The sequence below is a fragment of the Poecilia reticulata genome, chromosome 9, assembly GCF_904066995.2.
Source record: "Poecilia reticulata chromosome 9, P_reticulata-male-v2, whole genome shotgun sequence".
NCBI lineage: Eukaryota > Metazoa > Chordata > Actinopteri > Cyprinodontiformes > Poeciliidae > Poecilia > Poecilia reticulata.
Window position 1 is genome coordinate 16,140,123 of NC_088838.1, and position 21,117 is coordinate 16,161,239.

The 21,117-nt window shown below is 36.8% G+C and overlaps 1 protein-coding gene across 9 annotated transcripts in view; it reads left to right on the forward strand.

Moving 5' to 3' along the window:
* edil3a (EGF like and discoidin domains 3a) overlaps positions 1-21,117 on the forward strand; it is a 137,337-nt gene that overhangs the window by 12,569 nt on the left and 103,651 nt on the right. For 4 of the 9 annotated variants that reach the window (XM_081610615.1, XM_081610620.1, XM_008418883.3 and 1 more), the window contains one exon: positions 16,569-16,598. The exons of 3 other annotated variants lie outside the window; for them this stretch is intronic. In XM_081610615.1, the coding sequence (XP_081466741.1) occupies positions 16,569-16,598 (30 nt within the window). The remainder of the gene's footprint in view (positions 1-16,568; positions 16,599-21,117) is intronic. 2 more of the 9 variants (XM_081610616.1, XM_081610621.1) reach the window with 1 other exon arrangement.

Sequence of the window (21,117 nt, forward strand, 5' to 3'; positions counted from 1 at the left end):
TGTTTCCTCTCATAGTGTATTACACACAAAGTCGATATTCCATGCATAACACACCGATCTATGGTTTAGACAGAACACATCCAACTGATCTTGTTTGATGTTACAAATAAAATAAGTGGCTCGGGTTTGCCTGGAATTTGGATTAAGCTTGTATATTATTGGGACATGAGATTGTTTATTTTTGTCTCACAGTATTTACTGTGCAGTAAATCCTTCAGTCATTTCAAGGATATTTGCAAAGACTAAATTATGTTCTTTGCACAGATTAAAAACAGACAAGGAATTACAGAGAAGAAGCTTTTGCATGATGTTTGAAGGTTTGATAAGGCACATCATCGCACATATAAGCAATGCATACATAGCGTTTTTTCTTTTCTTTTTTTTTTCTTTTTTCGCTCGCTGGCTTTCTGGGAAAGTCATGGCTGAAACATGAAGCTCAGTGAACGAGTGGGTAAGCAGGATCAAGAAAATTCAATTTGTCAGGGTTGCCCTTTTCAGTACATACAATGCACAGCTTAGGCCAGTGGGTTTGATATATGAGGGCAACAAATCAGAAAATATGTTTTTTTTTCTGTAACTCCATCCATCTTTAATATGCTTTTGATGTTGCAGAGGAACACCATGCAGTGTCTCTAACATTTTGAGCTGACTGGGAGTTTTAAGTTTAACAAATTAGCAATGTTGCTCTGTGAATGACCTGCCAAGTAGGATCTTGAAAAGTGAGGCATATTTGGTTTGCAACCTAGACGCAAACCACGATTTTAGGACTATATGTATTGCCACTATGAACTTTATTGAAAGAGAACAGGAAATTGAATTATATTCTTCTTCATTCTGGATGGAGTGTGTGTCTGCATCATTACATGATGTCATGCTTCTAAGATCAGTTTTCTTTTTTTCATCATTTGAGCATCAGGTTTCTCTTAAATATATCTTATTGACCTATTGACATGAGTGACAGGAGCAGCATAGCAGACAAGAGCAGCTTTTATTTTCTGACTGAACAATGACAGTGAAAGCTTAAATCAGTGTGATGAGTTTTAGAGAGTGGAAAATGTGGTCGCATCACATTCAACTGATGATAACTTTCTAAACTACAGAAAAGTAACTGTTAGGGAAGCTCAAATGTGGAAAAATTGGACTTATGTTGATATGCGATAGTAATACTTCTGTTGTGTTAGATTTACCAATGTTTTATTTTATCTTTTTTTTTATCCGATTACTCGATTAATCATAAAAATAATCGATAGATGACTCAACTACTAAAATATTTGTTTACAACAGCCCTAAAATAGTTAACAAATTTAGTCAAGTGTGTTTGTGTCGCAACATTTGGTTGGATATTATATAAGTGCCATGCGTGAACGTTCTGCTTGCCAGTGGTACATTTGGCCAGTTGGATGGACTTCTGTTGCCTTCAGTGCTCACTAAGGGTACATGTTTCTAGCGACCAAGATGATGAAGATGAAGGAAAAGCATGAAAACAGGCAGCAAATTATAAGTTGATAGAAACATGTTATCATTGTAATGTTCTCCAATACTATCACAGTTATTTTTCTTTTACATCACACTTAAAATAAAGAATCCTTACATTTCAAACTGTCTTTTAAATAATATTTTTTGTGTGTAGAATTATTTATTTCCAATTTGATACGTCTGCATGTTAATCTATAATCCACATTTGGTCAAATGCAGCTGAGACTGAGCAATCGGTGGTTGAATAAATCTCTTCGCTTGAGATTCACCAAACAGAACTGAGATCAGAATTTTCAGATTTTTCTTGACTAGTCATGTGGGGTTGTGGGGTTAAATACAAAAAAATAAAAATCTTCTATTCCCTTACTTATAAAATGCATCGAACTCTTACTTTAATCTTTTAATTAATGCATCAAGCAAGAGCATCTACAGTGTTGGCCTTTTTCAGTTTAATGAAGATCTATTAACGGTCTACGTAATGCATAAATAGGCATAATGTGTAATTAAATCATTTTGTTACTAATGTATCTCTAATGACTCCGGTTTGTTTTTTATCAGTATGAGATGCACTATTTTAGCATTAAAATTACACTGAAATAAGGAGACAAATGGCAAATTGACCTGGAGCCATATTATCATTTCAATGTCTTCTTTTTTCAGAGATTAAAAAGAGTTTGTGTCTTAATACTGTCGAGCTTCCAAACTAACTCTTGACCAATAAGTAATCTTGCCTTTGAACATGATTTAAAAATGAAACTATAATTAGTGACCTTAAGAGGAGTTTATACTTCAATACTATGTAGACAAATATTCCCCCCTGTTTGCTTGGAAAAAATCTGAAACTGGCTTCAGTGTACATTGATTGTTCTTGACAATAAAGCTAGGATGTTATTTTGGCAAAGCATTAGAAAATGCTTATTTTGGATGATAGATTAATCAGCCCTGTGATTGGTTGTAGGAAATCTAAAAAAATCTAAGAACATTTTCGTGTAGGCTGAATATTTCAATTTAAAATGCTGCTGCATCCTTTGGGAATTACGAATCTCAGTCACAAAATGTATGTGTATGCATTGATTTGCCTCTCACCCAAAACGCTACATAGGAAACAACACTGAAACAAGAGTGCTAATGAGGGAAAATACTTAACGAACAGGGTCAAGGAAATGCCTCTGTGTGCTATTGAATATGTATTATTTCTGTGCATTGACACAAACCGTAACGTTAAACGTGTTTTCCCTCTCCCTGTTTGACTTTCCTCGCCGGTTAATCCGACGTGGCACTTTTCATCACTCTTCCTTCAGCGTGAAGGATTCAAATGAGACGTGAGCGCTGCTGCTTCTTCATACATGTTTCATGAATCTTTTTAGGCTGCTCCTGGGATGAAAGCGCAAATGTGTGAGATCTTGTCTGGAAAAAAGGGTACAAAAGATGGGAGGTGTCCAAGTTTGTAATGAGGCTAGCAAGATCTCCTGGCTCGCAAGCAAACTAGGGCATCTGTAATGAGTGTGAAGGGAGATGAGGAGATGGGGGGGACAGGGCAGAGACAGAGAGCTGTTTTGCAGCCACAAGCTGTAATGTCAGGCGTCCTAAAGATGCCTGGAAGGAAGCAGACGTCAATCATGCTGTCGCTCCCACTCAAAAGAGATACTGGAAGCATCGGTAATTATGACTGTCAGCAGAGCCTGAAGTGTCTTTTTCCCCACAAACTCTGCTAGCGTTAGCCTGCATGTGATGGCTTGAGTCAGTTTTTATTCTCATTATTTGCCGCTTACTTATCAATAAGATCTCTTTAAAATATTTAATTTTGAAACTGAAATTACTTACAGTTAAATACCACATTGCCAAACTGGCGAGGGATAGAAGCATGTATATGGAATCTGGTGAAATATTTATGAAGGCGTATTAGTTTTGCTGGCTCCTAATTAGTAGGGACCTGAAATAGATTTTTAGAGGAATGATATTAATTATCACAATCCATCAAAGGGCGTTGTTGTTATGCTTCCTTGCCAGGATGTGATTTACAACAGAGAGGAGATTGTTTATTCAGTTAGGCCTCTTACTCCGAATCATCAGCACCCATTTTGAACTGATAAGTTCGGAAAGTATGAGTCAGAACCTAAAAGTAGACTCATTTTTTCCACTTTCCTTCAGTCATTTTTGTTCCAGTTTGTTGTTTATGTTGTCATCTGTTTTCTATGCTGCTTTGACAGAGCTGTGTTGCAAGTTGCTCCTCATAATTTCAAAGGTTTCCATCACTGTTAAAACTGCATAATTTCCATGGTGATTGCATTTTATATTGGCTGAAAGGGATAATAAGTACTGTCCTATTAATATGGTCCTGAATGGATTGCATCAGTTGCAGTTTGGAGGCGGCATTAAATAAAATTCTGATTGCTGAGAGCCAGGAGACGGGGTTAGAGGTCACGTAACTATCGACTTTTCTTGAGGAACCTGGTTGATTGTCATCCAGATATCGCCTTCCTGTTTTGGTGGTAGTTACTCGAAATACACTTTTGATTTTAGACAAATGTCTTATTAATTAGCTGTATACTTTGAAAACCAGGCTTGATAATGGAAAATGTTTGTTTGTATTTAACTTTCAAGATGTCTTGATGTTTTGGTTCAAATATGTTTGCCCTTTAAGATACATTTGCAAGGGAATTGCTCAAATGTATAGAACTGTGTTGAACATGTTAGTATGTTCAATTTAACTTGATCCCAATTAATACTGGAAGATCAGGAATTAAAGTTTTAGACACAGGATCAATATTACATTGACAATCCAGATACACTGCCAAATCAAAACACTGTACTTCCAGGGTTTTTAAGAAGTATTTACTTCACAACATGGCGTGGCAAAACAAAACAAAAACAAAATCCCTTTACTCCCATTTCATGATGCCTTAAAAAGCTCGACATATGATATGTCTCTGTAGTTATAAAGCCCTAGCACATCTGACTTCATGGTTCATAGACGTACACAGGTTATACATTCACCTCAAAAGAGCCAGAGTCCCAGGTTGCTTGAAAATCTGGTGAACCCTGCATGCCCTGGGCTGAGTGCATTATCCCTGCCCCTTGCCCATGATGAGGAGAGGTATTGATCCTATGCTGAGACAAAAGCCCTCTGTGCACCTTTGCAGAGCTTAAGGTTGTCGGAGGCAGGATGCAGAGTAATGAAAGCAGCAGAAAGCAGAGACGGGACCGGCTTAGACCCAACCAGTATTGAGACCTTACCACTAAAGAACAATACATTTTGGCATTTTTAAACCCCTAATTCCAAGTCAGTTTGATTGGTTTTCCTTGGAGCTTAAATACATCATAAAAAACACTTTGTACTTTAGTTCTGGTGGTCATAAAGATAATTTAGGGCTCTTGTGAGAACATACGTCCTAGAAATAACTGTATTTTACTCCCACTATGAGGTCAAACTACTAGCAAGAAAAGCCAGCAGACAAGGAGACGCAAAAGGAAGCATCTTGTGTCAAGTAAGGTTGATTAATGCCAAGGACTTCAGATTTCTTGTGAGAAGTTCCTTTGTGGTGGTGATGGCATTTATTGAAGCCTCAAACCTTTCAGTGACCAGAGATCAAGCTCCCATTTCTGATAAGAGTTGCTCATTAGAGCTCGCAAAATCTCTATGTTGTGGTGTGGCTTGCGTAGAGAGAAAAAAAAAGATTAAGCACATTTATTGCAAGCATAAAATCCGTTTTCAAAATCATTTAATCACATCTTAAAGTTTACTTCGCGCTGTCTGGACCCCAAAACAGAGATCCATCATCTGTCTGTGAGTTCGTACGATTTTCAGAGTTATTATTCAAATATATCTGACATGCTTTGCTCAAAATGCCACAGATTTATAGTATATTCCAGTTCCTTGCATATATTTTGGCATAGCACAAGATTTATTCTAGTTTCCATCACACCAGCCTTAAAAGAGATGGAATGAATCTTCTCTCATCCCTGCATTGATGAACATCATATGATTTCTGATGTACACTTGGAAAAAAAAAACCCACGTCAAAGGCAGGACTCTGTCTCCCTCTGTTTCTCTGAGCTGCAAATATTAGGGCCTTGATGTTTCAGCACAGGGAATACCAAACATCCCTGCCCTTGCGGATCACTTGTGGCTACAGCTCGAGCTTCATGCTGCCATTATCTCTTCTACATAAGCCTTGTTATCCTCTGAGGTAAAGGAACCGGAGCGTTGAAGTGGCAGATTAGCTCTTAAAACAAATTAAAAGGTTTGTCAAAATGCTACAATCTTTACTATCCGATAAGTAACCTGGCTCATACTGTATTTTGTAAACTCAGATACAATGTATCCATGTGAAGATAAAAAAAAAAAACTGGTTTAAATTAAGAATTTGAAAGTAGGTCAATAATTTGTATTTTGTAATACATGAAAAAATAAAAACAATAATTCTTTCACTGTTTGCAGTCTGATCCACCATTTATATTTCTAAAAGAATCTCATATCTAACAGCCTACCTCAGACTAGACAGCTCAATGCTAAGTTGTTAGCATTGAGCTAACAACTTAGCAGACATTAACTATATAAGATGGCAAGCTGTGGGAAAAAAATAACTGAACATGAATTCACCGATTTTCTATTTATTATGTGACGACCTGGCATAAGTATGATTTGTGTTTTACCTGGAGATACAAGAGTTAGAGCTTTGTGAGCAATTTCTACTTTAAGTTATGATAAAACATCTTCAGGGCAAATCACATCTTCATGTGATTTTCCCTGAAGAACTACAGTATTACAAGATATGAGAAAACTTATTTTATTAACGCCTTCTTTCTGTGAGTCTTTGTGAATTCTTTATATTAGGAGCAAACGCATGGCCATGCTGCTTGTTTCAGTCAATGGTGTTTTACTATTTTAAAATGTCTTTTTAGTATCTTATTCTAATGATTAGCTTAGTGCTTCTATATCTCTACGTCTGTGTGTTTGTACTCTGTATACACACACAGACACTTTACCAACTTATTTTATGTTTTGTTGTCTTCACTTGCCCTTGTAACAAAGATCTAGATTTATTCTATTTATTTTAAGACCCATACCCTCTGAAAATGTGCATCTGCCTTGCTGGAGAGTGAAAAGACTATCCCTTTTCACTCCTTCTATGTGCTCATTTGGTGATTTCTCAGAAGTTTGCAGGTTTGTTGACTTTCTTTTTCCTTTTGCCTTCAAACTCAAGAAAGAAACACTTGTAAAACGTTTATGTTTGAATCAAGTAAAGTAAGTAAATATCGATTAAAAAATATGGAATGACTATAACTGCTCAAAATAGTACAATGTTTTTTTTTCTGTTTTCATGCAACTAACTTGTTTCCTGTGGTGTCAGTTTTAATGGTAGAGTCATTTACACTGAACTGAGAATTAATAATAATATTTACAATATATATCGTCATTGATTGTGATGATTATGTAAGATTGACGGCCTGACTTAAGTAAACACACGGATATTTGATGATATTAGATTTTTTTTTAAGAATGACATGAATGAATAAACTGTATTTTTAGGTTCTAGCCTAATCATGTGGCTACATGAATTAAAATTTAATCAGATTTAGTTTGCAGTGTGGTTGCATCATTGATGAACAGAATCTTAGAGAGGAGGCGCAGATGGAGATGAAGAGTGTAACAGAGAGGATTCCAAGGAGATGAGCAGAAACTGTGACCTAATCGATTCAATAAAAAAAAAAAAAATTAAGTCATTTAAAATGTAGATGTTGTTTAAAACCATTTTGCATGTCACTGTCAACAGTGTCAGGGCTCCATATTTCTCCTTGGTGTTTTCCTTATGCTGACAAAAATGTAAATATCAAATTTAATGTGGGCTGGTGTCCTTTGTTCATTCTGGTAAAGTTAGGGTTATTTAAATGAGTAGTGCAGCACGTTTTAAATTCATTTCAGATTTAATTAACTTAAATACGGTGCTACTGTTCTCTGAAATTCCCTTTTGTTTTTTTTTTCCACGGTCGGGCTACATGCCAATGTTCTATGAACACGAGGACAAAAAACATCATACCAGACCCATTAAATTCTAATTTGTTTCTGTTTATTTATTTAAAGTTTTCTGAACATTAGGCTGTTTCCGTTGGCTTGCTGATACCACACTGTGTCTTTTTAGCCTTCTAGAGAAATGTTAGCATTTTCAGCCTTCTCTAAACATCTCCTTTGTCTTCTCATTTCCCCCACCCTTAGGCCAAAGCTGGTTTATTCCCTCTAGCGATTACATCCAATTAGGAGCAGCAAGGCTTTCTCCCCTCTTCCCTTCCCACACTCACAACGTGGAATACAGTGCAGTGAATCAGGGCTTTCTCCTCTTTGATGTGAACAAATTACACTTCATACACACACTTGGCAAGGAAACAAAGGTTGAGTTTTCTCTTTCAAGTTGGGATTCTTTGTCATTTGGTGAACAACACGATACACAATGAGAAGAGAGACAATTTGATGTGGATTGATGATGATTTGTTTTTATGTCTGCTAGTTTCATATTGGATGTGGATAACTGCAAAATACATGTGCATATTCAGCAGAAATGGGAACTCAGGTTGGTTGTCTTAGACAATTGACTTGGTCTTAACTCAAACCTGACTTGAGTATCACTCAAACACTGCACGTGCTTTTCATTTATTGCCAAGAACATCGTACATTAGGGTGTGTGAAAGTATTAGTGGTACTTCTGTACCACTGTACCATTAGTGGTTCCCTATTATAATATTTCTTTCTGTCATGCAGATTACTTTTTCTTTACACCGAGTTCAGTTGAACTTAACGGGTCAGTGCATATGAGGAATATTCACAAAGAGCTTCAAACAACCCTTCTTTATAACTTCAAGATCAGTGATAGCAAAACAACTTAAATTACACTTTTTTTGCCGTTTTCATTTTTTTTTTAAACAGTGAAGTAAAGGATTACGACATAAGCATTTATGAAAACCACACTTTGCCCTCTTTAAGTCTCCTCATTATGTAGATGTGTAAGTTAAAGCCCAAAACATTCCTGACGGTAGTTCCTGCAGATGTTTGGATTAAGTGGATCCAGAGTTCACGCATGAGCTTCTCATGCTGCCGGTGCTAAATTATTAAGATGAAAACCGATCCGAATAATAACAGATCGCACTATCTCTGTTTAACCTTTATAGAGGTCTTTTTAATTTTGGTTTCATAGTTTTGTCTTTTATATATTTATATTATATGAGGTAACCTTTTAGAGCTCAGTGCTTAATAATTGAAGTAAACATTAGTGTGAGATACAAAAAAGGGTGGAAATTACCATAAAATTTCTGGGAACAGCTTGTGCTGGATAATAGGCTCCATGTGCTTCGGCATTCAAAAAGCTCATTTGGTTTTGTTTAGTTGTGTTAAACACTTCTGAATTTGACCTGCATACAAGAGGCGGAAGGCAGCAATTATTTTTAGTGTCAATAGTTACTTCATGATAATCTCTTTTTTAGGGTTCTATAGTGTATAGTTTTTGTTTTTGGTAACCAACTGAGTTAAAATTGTATCTGTGAGCTATAAATCTATTTATTGGGCCAAGAAGATGAGTCTGGTGTAATTATTAGTGGCCAACTGGGTCCTACATCAGAGAATACATGGTTTATGGATAATGCATCTCTGGAATGTTATGTTAGGATTTGCTGAATGTTTTGTCATTATTTTAGATTTGGCCATTTAATTGGGAATTTCAGTTATTTAATTTTCTGATGTGTTTCATGTTTGTGTATTCTTAGTTAGTTTTGATGGGTGTTTTTAACCTTTGGGGTATTCTCTGGACTGTTCCCTGTATTTTGACACAACAGAGATTCTTATAAACCTTGTAGTGTCTGAGATATATTACATTTTGTGGTGGGACTCGATGAAATAAAAAAAATGTGATGTAATTAAATGATAGTTGACTTCTATGAAATTGCATACAACAAAGTAGAAAACATGAGTCCTCAAAAGTAGCCAGAAAATCACTGGTGTTATTGCGGTATGATTTTGGGTCACCTCTGGTAATGAATACCTTGATTGGACAGTGTTGCATTAGTGGCGTTGCGCATCCTCTTGTCTTGCCCCTTCTCAGAAAGCACACAGGTACAATCAACACCTATTCAGGCATTGTGTTTGTAGACTGTCTATATCTTGATAAGCTCCTTACCTGCACAGACGGATCCCCCTCCCCCTTAGTGCCCAATTTTACGCATCAGGCCCAATTTTGTTTGCCCCTTTTGACCCAGGTGAGTCTCCTGGATCTCATAGAATAGATGCGGGTTCTTGCAGGAGAGAGTACAAAGCGTGAACAGCTTCCTTCCATACAAGTTCAAAGATACAGACATTATCAGTGTACCCGCATTACCATTTGGCAATAAGGTCACACATTCATTAAAATATCCATAATCATTATAACAGTAATTTGTTCTTTCAGCACATTTAGTATTGTTTTTTTTCATAACTCCTTCTGTGCACTTAGCAGCTTCTGTTGGCAAGTACAGTGATGAAGAAAAACAATTAGTCATTCCACAGTTTGTTTAAATGTCTTGTTTTTCTAAATATTTGCTCTTTAATGTCACTTTTCTTTAAAAAAAAAAAAAGCTCTAAAATGGAATATAACGCATTCTTGTAACACAGATGGGGTTCAGAGGCAAAAAATAATTGCAATATAATTCTAACATGAGGTGTTTCTTGTTTCTTCTATAGCGATGCGTCAAAGAGACACTTGTTAATAGAGGTCTAACCTGGTTGCCTGTTCCTGACAAAAAATAGTAAAATGAGGATGGATGGGTTATTTACTTGCAAAGAGATGGTGCTTAACACTTCATTTGACATGCCAGGGTACTCTGCTGCACCGCCTTGCCATTAGTTGGTACAGTTAATGATAAGGAAGTGCCTCAACAATGCCTCCTTAATTATTGTTGGTACTGTAACTGTGAGTCATTTCACAGCAAGCCACCCACTCCATACCAAGATGATTTAATGTTAATAAGCATGGCTGTGATGGAACAAACACTTTAAAGGGTGATAGTATGTGGGAGAAAGATGCACACGGAGCATCTGTTCAGGGCTGGGGAGTAGCTTTGTGCATGTGTGTGTGTGTGTGAAGGAGGTATATCTGTAGTGCTAATGTGCAGCACACACAGTGACAGAACTGTGTGCCTGAGAACAATTTAATGCTGAACTTTTAAGACTATTTTTTACTGTTCTTTATTAGAAAAGAAAGCAATGTTCAAATTATTCTGTTGTTCAGTTTATGCAATTTCAGTTCTACTGCTGTATAGCAAATTAATTGTAATAATTATAAAGACTTATTTAAATATGCACAAATGCATACTCACTGGCCACTTTATTAAGTTAATTTTGTTAAATACCAGTTTGGATTGCCTTTATGGCTTTCAGCACAGCCTTAATGCTTTGTGGCATAGATTCAATAACACTGTCGAAATATTCCTCAGATACTTGGGTTCATATTGACATGATAGCTTGAAATAGTTGCAAAAATGTTTCGTCTGCAGATCTTCGGTATGAGTCATCTGCTACGCCACATCACAAAGGTGCTCTATTTAAATTAAATCTGTGGAGGCCGTTGGAGTGCAGTGAACTGACTGCCGTGTTCAAGACCTCAGCTTGAGATAAATCAAGCTTTGCGGTAAGGGGCGTTGCAAAGCCGGAGGTAGCAATCAGAAAGTGGATACACTGTGGTCATCAAGGAATATACATGGTCAGCTACAAAACTCAGGTAGGCAGCGGTGTTTAATCAATGTCCACGTGGTACGAAGGAGCTCAAAATGTACAATCGAAACATCCCCCACCGCATGGCATTTGTACCACCACCTATATCGTTAATTCAGGCAGAATGTTTCCATGCTTTCGTTTTGCTAAGACTACATTCGGATCCTACAATCTGAATTTCACATTTGAAGTGAAGATTTTTCAAAGTTTCAGCGTGTTATTGTCAAATTTTGGTGAACCTGTACAAATTGTTGCTTTAGTTTTCTGTTCAGGAAATTCACCCCAAGTGGTCTTTTGCTCCCGGAGCCCATCTGTGTCATCTTCTATCATCAGAGACAGTAATTTGTTACAACCAGATTGCCACTTGGTGTAACAAGTAGTAATTTGAGCCACTCTTATTGTCATCTTACAGTAGTCCGCCTATTCTCCTCTGACCTTTGAGGCAACCACAGTATTTTCAGCCAGATACTTGCTGCTCACTGGATATTTTCATAAATCCTCTTTCTTCTCTGCTTTGGTGTTTAGACTGAATTTCCATAAGTTTAGTGTCTGTGATTATTTATTTTTATTGCCAGTCTGTTAAACTCGTTGAGTGTTTGCTGCCACAAACTAAAAAAACAACAACATATTAATAAAGCAAATGCCAGATATTTATAATGTGAGACACTTGACATATTCAACAGAATGTCAGTTGAGTATTTTTTGGGCCGTCATTCAATTGTCAGTCCTGATGCTACTCTGCTAACTAGGAGTCACAGATCCATTACCCAGATTGAGTTTGTATGCCGTCATGCTCTCGACTCAACCCAGGCGGGACACGTTTGTCTGTGTCTTGGTGCTCGATGCAGCTGGACCTTTTGTACGGTTGATTTTATTTGGGTATTGACTTATACGATCCTTATTAATGTGAGAGGGTATAACTATTTTGAAGAAGTATACTGCTGCAAAAATACATGCAAACATACCAGAGTAAAACCCCACACTGCAGCCTGCTGTCTTGGTCCATTTGCAAAGTTAGAATCGAAATTATGTAAATATAGTTGGGGAATGGCTAATGTAGAAACACTTACTGAATGTCAAAAACTCTGCCCTGGTAAATATTAAGCTCAAGTCCCTCTGCAACACTTCCACAATGCGTGAAGAAAATGTAACTTGTGTGGAGACGACTGCTATAGTTCCATCTGCTGCTGTGATTGTTTTGACCCTTTACTCAGACAAATGGAGACATCGAAACCATAACAGGACTAATAATTATGGTGAGTAAACGACAATAACATTTCAATGTGACTATTTAATGCAAAGTGACCCTGCTGATAACAATCCACATGCATTGCATTAACCTTAACAAATGACTCCTAGAACAATTAGAATTTGACTTGTCTCCTTTATTCACAGTGTCAATGGTAATGTAAATTATTTCATTTTATTCCATTTTTCCAAGTTAGTTCAAAGTGGCTTGCGAGTCACATTTAGCGTTGATTGATACAAGAACTTATAAGAAATGTACTTTAGTTTTTGATTTTCTTCTACCTTTTCAGTCCATTTTATTTGTTTGAAATTACTTAGTTTGGATAATCTCTCTGAAATCCAACTTTAACTTCCCTAATTGAGTTTGATTTGTCTTAGTGGTCAAAGCTCAAACCTAGAAAGGACTTCATAGTCGAGCTGAGTACATTCTGCTTTGAAATCATAGTGGATCTGGAGTTGTGTTAACTTCTATTAGTAAAACAAGCTTCTCGTAGTGTATTTTTGTTTGTGTTTAATCATTGACAACATGTTTAAAATATCAAGTTGTCCACCACTATGTTTTCTAATGGTTTAAGAAAATATAAAAGTCGCAACCTGCATTGTGTTTTTTACTTATGTGGGATCTCAAAGATTTGACTTCAGGGGATTTTATTATCATTTTGGCTCCAAGCATGAATAAAGCACAGCATTAGTTAACATTCTTTATTTTCAGCTGATACTAAAATAACAACTTTGTTTTATATTCAATAAACGATCTTGTAGTTTTATTTCTTCCTTCACATTCACTAAAGCTTAATAGATTGCTGCAATAAAAGAACCCACCTCTCTCTAAAAGCATTCAAGTATGGTTTAATTTTCTAAGATGCGTGTCATAAGCCACAAAACCTTACAGTGGAGATATTCCTATTGACTTTTTTTTTTAGTTTGCACATAGTAGCACTGTGACAATTTTTTAAATATAATTTCAAAAATAATATGGCATTTTCAGCAGAGGCTTTATGCCACATCTCATATCAGTGCTGCCTATAAGATATTCTTAAATACAGACACAATGAGGATTCACTTCTTCGCTACATTGTACCACTATTTGCTGGCTCAGTAGACGGCATTATTCCCAGACACTGGAATGTCCATCTTTATATAACTTCATGCTGTGATATCTCTGATTGCATTAAATAAATATTGCAGTCTGACAGACAGATTGGTGCCCTCTGAAACAAGCAAACCAGCAAATCCGCCTTTTAAATCAACCCACAGTTTGTTTTTTCTTTGCACCTCTTCGACTATTGTTCACAGTGCTCCAATTTGCCAGATACCGGGTCTTTATACATGAAATATTGGTTAGAAATATGTAATTACTTTTTACTGTCTGAAAATGAACATCATTATTATATAGCATATTAATGCTAATATCTATTTGTGTATTTCACTAACTGAAGCAGCACACATTTATAGTATGTGGTAAATGAAGATGCTCTCTGGTTTGAATAGGACAAACAAAACAAAGGTTTTATAGACTTAAGGATTTAGGGGCTTTTATATTTGAATGTTAGAATGAAATATGTCTACTAAAGAAAAAAAACCCCTAAAGATTAGGAATAATCACACAGAAGAGAAAATTTTAATCTTTAATTATTTGAATGTTCTCTCACGGTTTGGCTAATAGATGAGCAGCATTTCAATGAAAGACTAAAATGTCTGATTCTCTACGGTAATTAATTTGGTTCTGCCTCTCACTTTTGGTGACATTATAAAGCTATTGTATCTAACTTTCCCCCGGCATCTGAGTCTTTTTTATTTTTTACAATTCTTTGCCTTTTTCCTGGAAGAGTTCTGAACAATTTTGAAGATTTGTAGATAAAAACGTTGTCTGTTGTCTGACAACAGTGGTTACTGGTGGTCATGACAGTGATGTGCACAATTTGGTTTTTAGCCATTTAGTTATAGGGAAGCCTATTCCCTTTGCTTATAAAGACATTTGGGGTTCGGTGCGTGGAAAATGTGGCAATCTCCATCTTTGCTTCGAAACAAAGTTTTAACTGCTGCAGCGGCTTAAGCCGCCCTAAGCTGGCTACCGTTGATTGCTTCTCTCTAGTGTACACCTTGAGTGTGATGCACAGCCTTACTTTGTTTCTGGTCCGTATCGAATGCTCCCAAGACTAGACATTTAACTTTTGCAATTTAGTCAATCATCAAGACTCTGCTTATAATTTGTTTCATTATGAAATGAAATAACAGGTTTTTTTTTCTGACAATATTAGATAAAGAGTGGTGCTCTTATCCACAAGAGATAAACCTTGTGATGCAGCGTATGCTGGGTGATTTCACACATCTATGTTGAACACCAGCCAAGTGTTTTGTGTGCCTGGTGTTCTTTGCTATCTTGTGATTCACTGCATCAACACTTGGAGAGAGAGAGGGGAAAAAAAGAAACACCTTCATGTTCTGCTTCTTTATCTTCTCTGCATGTGTATTTATGTGTGGGTGTGAAGCGTTGTCTGTGCTGGGAGGCATATGTTTTATTTTCCTCTTATTTATTTATTTTTTTACTTGTTCATTTGCTAGTGTGTAATTATGTGTGTATACAAAACGTGTCTTAAGAATTTTCAAGTTTCTGCCTTGACCCCGTGGTAAGCGAGGAGGGAGGAAAAACTGCAGGGAAAAAACCCGTCATGAAGCGAAACATGGAGCGGCTTGGCTGGGGATTACACCGGCCCGAATGCATGAGGAAACACCGAGGGGAGCTTCTGCTGCCAGACAGATGAGAGGCTGACAAAGTGCTCGGGCTTTGTGCGACTTTTGGTCTAGGCTTTCGCTCACGTTCAAAGCAGTGTGAATGTCTGTGGTCCACAATTAAATTTGGTCTGCTTAATACACCTTTTCCTTTCTTGGTATGAAGGAGATTGAATTGAAGAAGCAGATTTAGACTAAGTAGAGGTCTTGACAGATGTGTCATTACAGACCCTTTCTGCTGAAACCGATTTCTTGAAGGGTCCACGTTGTTGTGGCTTCGTTTTGTTTTTAACTTTTAGAAACTAAATTCTGAAACAATATCAATTTCACACAGAGAAAATGCAATAAATACAAATAGGAAAGACGCAGAGAGAAGAGAGAAGAAATAATCACTCCATGCTGCTTTTCCTCGTGGCTGAGAATCGCTTCAACTGCCTAAATGTCTGCTTTATGTCCTATGCAGTCTTAAACCCTCTATATGCTGATATCTATTTGGTATTCAGTTTAATTAAGCAGGCATTGGTAAGCTGTGCTGTTGTCAGTGCATTATAAAAAACAAAAGTCATGCATATTTTGCTCTACAGAGCAGCAAATCCTGAACATTCAGCGTTTTGTCCGTCCATCCATCCATCCATCCATCCATCCATCCATCCATCCATCCATCCATCCATCCATCCATCCATCCATCCATCCATCCATCCATCCATCCATCCATCCATCCATCCATCCATCCATCCATCCATCCATCCATCGGTTTACATTTCTTATCATCTCCTATAATAAATGCCATCTTTCTGCTATCCCTGCATCTAATGCCCTTAGCTTAGTTCCTCTGTATCAGCTGGCAGGCAACAGTTTTTGGAGCAATTTCATGGGTTATGATGGAGATTTAAGATTTTGTTAATGACGGTAGACAGGCCAAATCTCAGCTGTGGAACTGGACCAGAGCCTCAAATCTCAGGATGGAGCAAACAAGTGTGAATGCCACAGGGGCTAATCCTACAGCGGTTCACAGTGATGAACGCTTATTAGTCAAATACAAATGACCAGGACTGGGAGCCTAAACAATGGGGTGGGGGTTGGTGGGGCCTGACTCAGTGCCAGGTTATGATTTAGAGTCACTTAGTGTTGCTTTAGTAAATGTGTTGCTTTGCTGATGCAGCGCCCTACAGATGGCAGCTCGGTCTGGTTTTGCATATGTTATGCTCATGGGAATTGCATGCTAAATGTGCATATGGCATTGCAGTATATGGTTAATAGTGTAGCCAGTTCAGCAGTGTTGCATACAAACTGCTGCCCTGAATACTGTGACACAGTCGTAATGAAGCTGACATATTTTTTTTCCATCTTCCTCTCCTTACCTTTTTTCTCTATACAGCAGCAGATGGTGAGGAACCAACTTCTCCAGGTAGGGAAGTTTTAATTCTTTGTAACATAACCTCTGTCTCTTACTCACTTTCTGTTTATTTATTTGGGCTTCGTTGTGTGTTTGCTTCTATGCCATGTTAAGGTTGACAGAGAGAAAAAAAAAAAAGGAAACAAAAAACTACCGTCTGGGAGATGGGAAATGAAAACGAGAGATGACAATGTGCTGTGTTTTTCAGATGTTCCTGCACCTCTTGTTCACTTGAGCTTTTTAAAAACATCCATGATCCATGTAGAGATTGTAGACGTAGAGATTGAGAAATTAATTTGTGATGACCTTCTTTGCACATACCCAGTGTTGCTTGCTCTGCTGGACACTGCAACAGTCAGTGAGTAATTTTCACAAGTCGTTTGTTTCGCTTTGATAACTATATGAGATATGAGCCCCAGACAAAATTGAAAATACTTGGACTGATCAAACCTGAGCTTGATTATTAAAAGAATGGATTACCCAGGACACCATTCATGTGAGAACTGCATGTTTGCCATTTTAAAGACGTCTTTATGTAATAGATGCCAAACTTTTGCCACCATTTTGCACATCATGAGTATTTCCGTATTATATTTGCTCGTTGTTGATGGAGATTATTTGTTTAAAGGGAAAGAAAATAATAACTTGATAGTTTAAGCTTATTATAGAGTTCAGGATCGTTCGGACTTACTGTATTTAAATGTTAGGATATTGGGTCAAGGGACTAAATGTTTTTAGTTCATGTAATATGTCTATTAAATTCTCCCCAAGTTCTCTCTTACTGATGTAGTCAACTTGCAAATGATGTTGAATCAGGAAAATAAATGATCGCATCATTTTTGCAATTCAGTTCTTAAAACTGTCCTGTTTAGGATTTATCCAAAGCAGTAGATTTGGTTAATTTTTTATCTTTATCGCACAAAGTCTGAGTTCTAGAAGTTCACATTTCAACTTTGTGCTCTGATTATGTTTTTGTTTGAGTGCTCCTATTTTTTGTTTCATTATCTTCAGAGCAGCCATGGGATATAGAAATGTTTGAATCTTCACTTTGCATATAAATGCATTATGGCCACTAATGCATGTCATTAACTTCAGTGTGTGCTTTGTGTTTTAAGTCAGCTCTGTGCACCTCAGTAATGTTCAACTACAGTCTGTGTGTAAATAATTTTAATAACATACATATGTGACAATGTTTCTGTGAAAGCAGAACCACAGCAAATTAAAAGAAAAAAAAGTTTTTAACTTCAGCACTGATATGGTTAAAATGTAAGTGCAAGAAAAAAGCAAACATACTAACTGCATCTTCAGCATCTGTTTGTTTTTGGCTGTGAGTTTCATTAATCCTAATCCCTGCTGCGTTCTTGAGATTAGATTGGTTAAATCAAAAGGGATTGAGCATAATACCCATGGAATCAAAATGGCTTGTTTTTCTGATGCAAAGACATGTGTAATCTGTGATTCTAATCACTTAAAGGATGTGAGAGGACACAAATTGAACAACTGAAGCATTGTGGGAAATCATCAGTTAAAACACTTGATATTAGTTATTTTGTCATGTCAGATTATTTTAACTTGTCAGTGCTAAATTAGTCCTTTGTGGAACTTTTCTCTTTCAACACCGAATATATTTATTACATTTCATTATTATTGCAGTTATTTTTTGCCATTGAGCAGACAAAACCTCCACATGTATCTTAAAAACAATTAAAAAAAATAAAAATTATATATATATATATATATATATATATATATATATATATATATATATATATATATATATATATATATATATATATATATATATATCCTAATTGTTAATTGTGCTCTGAATATCTGTAAAACTCTGCAAACAATAGCAGGAATGTAAACACTTCAGGAGTTTGTTGGGAGCAGTGGTGGTTTTAATTTTATGCCCACTGACCTGGAACTCAACTGTTGGAGAAAATAGGGCAGATTGACATGAAAGGCCAAATTGCTGTTGACGGTTTTGAGGAATTAAGCAAATCAGGACCTCTTCCACGACCGATATATTTGTAATCTGCATAATCAGATCCTTTGATTGCACACATCAATCTTATTTCAGGGCGTAGGGTTCTCTGTATTTTCTGTTAGACAAAACCCCAACTCAAAATTGGACTTTTTTGTTATTAAGGAGACCCTTGGGGGCTAGCTGGGTATGGCTTTGACATTTCCATGGCATTTTCCAACTCTTGCTTGCCTTTCGATCCTCCTCGACTGCCGGATGATCCCCAGCATGACCCCTCCTTTTGGGTATTTTCTTTTGACATATTCCAAACAATTTAGTTTCTGCGAAATTCTTACCACCGTCACCTCTGAGTGTTTTTTGTTTGACGCTGTGAAATGCTGATGGGTTAAAATGGTAGATTGGGAAAGGAGCCTGTGAATGGGAGGCCAGGAACTCTCTAAAAGCATAAGCGTGGGGTGGCACACGCTGAGAGCCTTGATGTAATATTGGTGGTACGGTGCCAACTTTCATCAGAGGAGGTGCAGGATGGGTGCATTCACCAGGAAACCTGTGAACCAATGAAGCCATCACAGAATAAAGAAGCTGGGTTAAAATAGATTTGACACAATTAGGCCATGTTAGATTTCTATGTGATGTTGATGAGTGCACAGTCAGATCAGAGGATCTTACATGCAAAGGTTCACACTCATGAGACAGGTGAAATCTGTGTGTGTGCGTGTGTGTGTGTGTGTGAGAGTGGGGGACTTCATGTGTGTGTGTGTCCTTTAAATAAAGATTTTATGAAAGGTTTACAAGATTTTTTGATAGGCTGGCTTACCACTATTAACTCAGCACTTTGTAAGATGGGGAAAAAATCAAGTTAAATCCGGAGCAGAGTTTCATATTCAGTTATGCTTTCAGTGAGACTCTTCAGTTCTGGCTGCTAAATCTTGTTGAAGTAACACATTTTCAATCTAGAGGAGTGAAGTATTATTCAGGGCAGCTCTGTTCTGAATAATATTTACTCCTCTTGGTTGGGATTAAGTCTTATTTTCAAGTGTTTTTCCTCTGTGAAATCCAACCTTGTGTCCTTTTTTTGAGAATAAAACTAGCCAACAGCACATGCGGGTCTTAATACATTAGAATATTACTAAACAATTTATATATTGCAGCAATTTATTTTAAAATGTGATGTTCTCATATATTTATTAGATTTATTAAACATAAATATACACTTCATACATGTTTGTCTACTTATTTTGAGGACTACGGTTTACAGCTATTCACATTATGTATCTAATGTAAAATTTGAATATTATTTAACACTCATCATTTCAAAGTATGTAAGGGTATAACATGTACAACCATAGGGAGGACGGTTAAGTAGCCTGCATGGTTTCTCTCCACAAGAAATTTACTGTGTGTTTTTTCTTAGTCTGCACATGTGAAATTGAGTGAAAGGAAAAAATGTGGAAGAAACACACATTATTATCTGCCCATCCAGCCCGAACAATACAGATGGGCAGTAAATAATGCAAAAGTACTTATGTGTTTATCTTATACAGAACATGAACACTGATTATATTAGGCCTACATTTATGTAAAAAAAAAATGCTGTTATGTTATCTTATTTAATAATATTATCTGACAAATATAATTTAGTTTTTTCATTATTTGTAAGTCTTAACCATCAAACTAAAAAACCATCAAACTTTTCTTTATTGAACTACTGGAAACAAATGCTTTTCAACATTACTGTATTCATTTATTTTTTTGATGAATTGTTTTTGGAGTCTTTGTTCGCCACCTGCTAGTCTGTCATATTTTTTTTGCAGCCACAGAAGACTCTGTAATTCTGTTTTCTCCCTAACAACACCAGCAGTTTTTGTACAGTCAGATTTACAGCAAAAACGTTTGTGACAGCTTTCAACTAAGATGTAAAGCTACATATGCGACCTTAACCTTTAAAATGTTAAGTCCTCCTCATTGATCCTCAAAGGAAGCAGATAATGCTCTCCCCTGTTTAACCATTGGTCAGGTTTTTGCAGCTGATTGATTGGCCTTTTGTTTTGCAGCCAGAAAAGAAATCACAAAGCCGGCGCTTGAAAAGACACAGGATCCCATCAATCTTTGAGTGAACATTGGTGCATATATCACAGCAGCAGCTGACATTCACACTGGAAAGCCTCTAATAGTTCCTCTGGACATGCATCTCACATTCATTCATCATACAACATACATGAGCGGAGGGAGCATCCGCTGACAACATGCAATATACATTTCTAGCGTTCCAGTTTTGCCAATAATGGCTTTTCGTGTTTGTGGATCATTGATATCAAGGAAGGATATCGAAATATTCCACATACTTAGGTGTTTAAATTTTCGGGAGGCAAATAATTGCGTGTTGCAGTGATGTCTGAGATCTTCACAAGTTCAAAATTCAGACGTGCAGCATTTATATTCCAAGTTTGCATGTTTCCCAATGCATGTGTTGGCCTTATACATCTTTATTCTATTAATCTTTAAATTGTCCTGTGGCTCTCTGGCTAAGTCACCCTGGAAGTG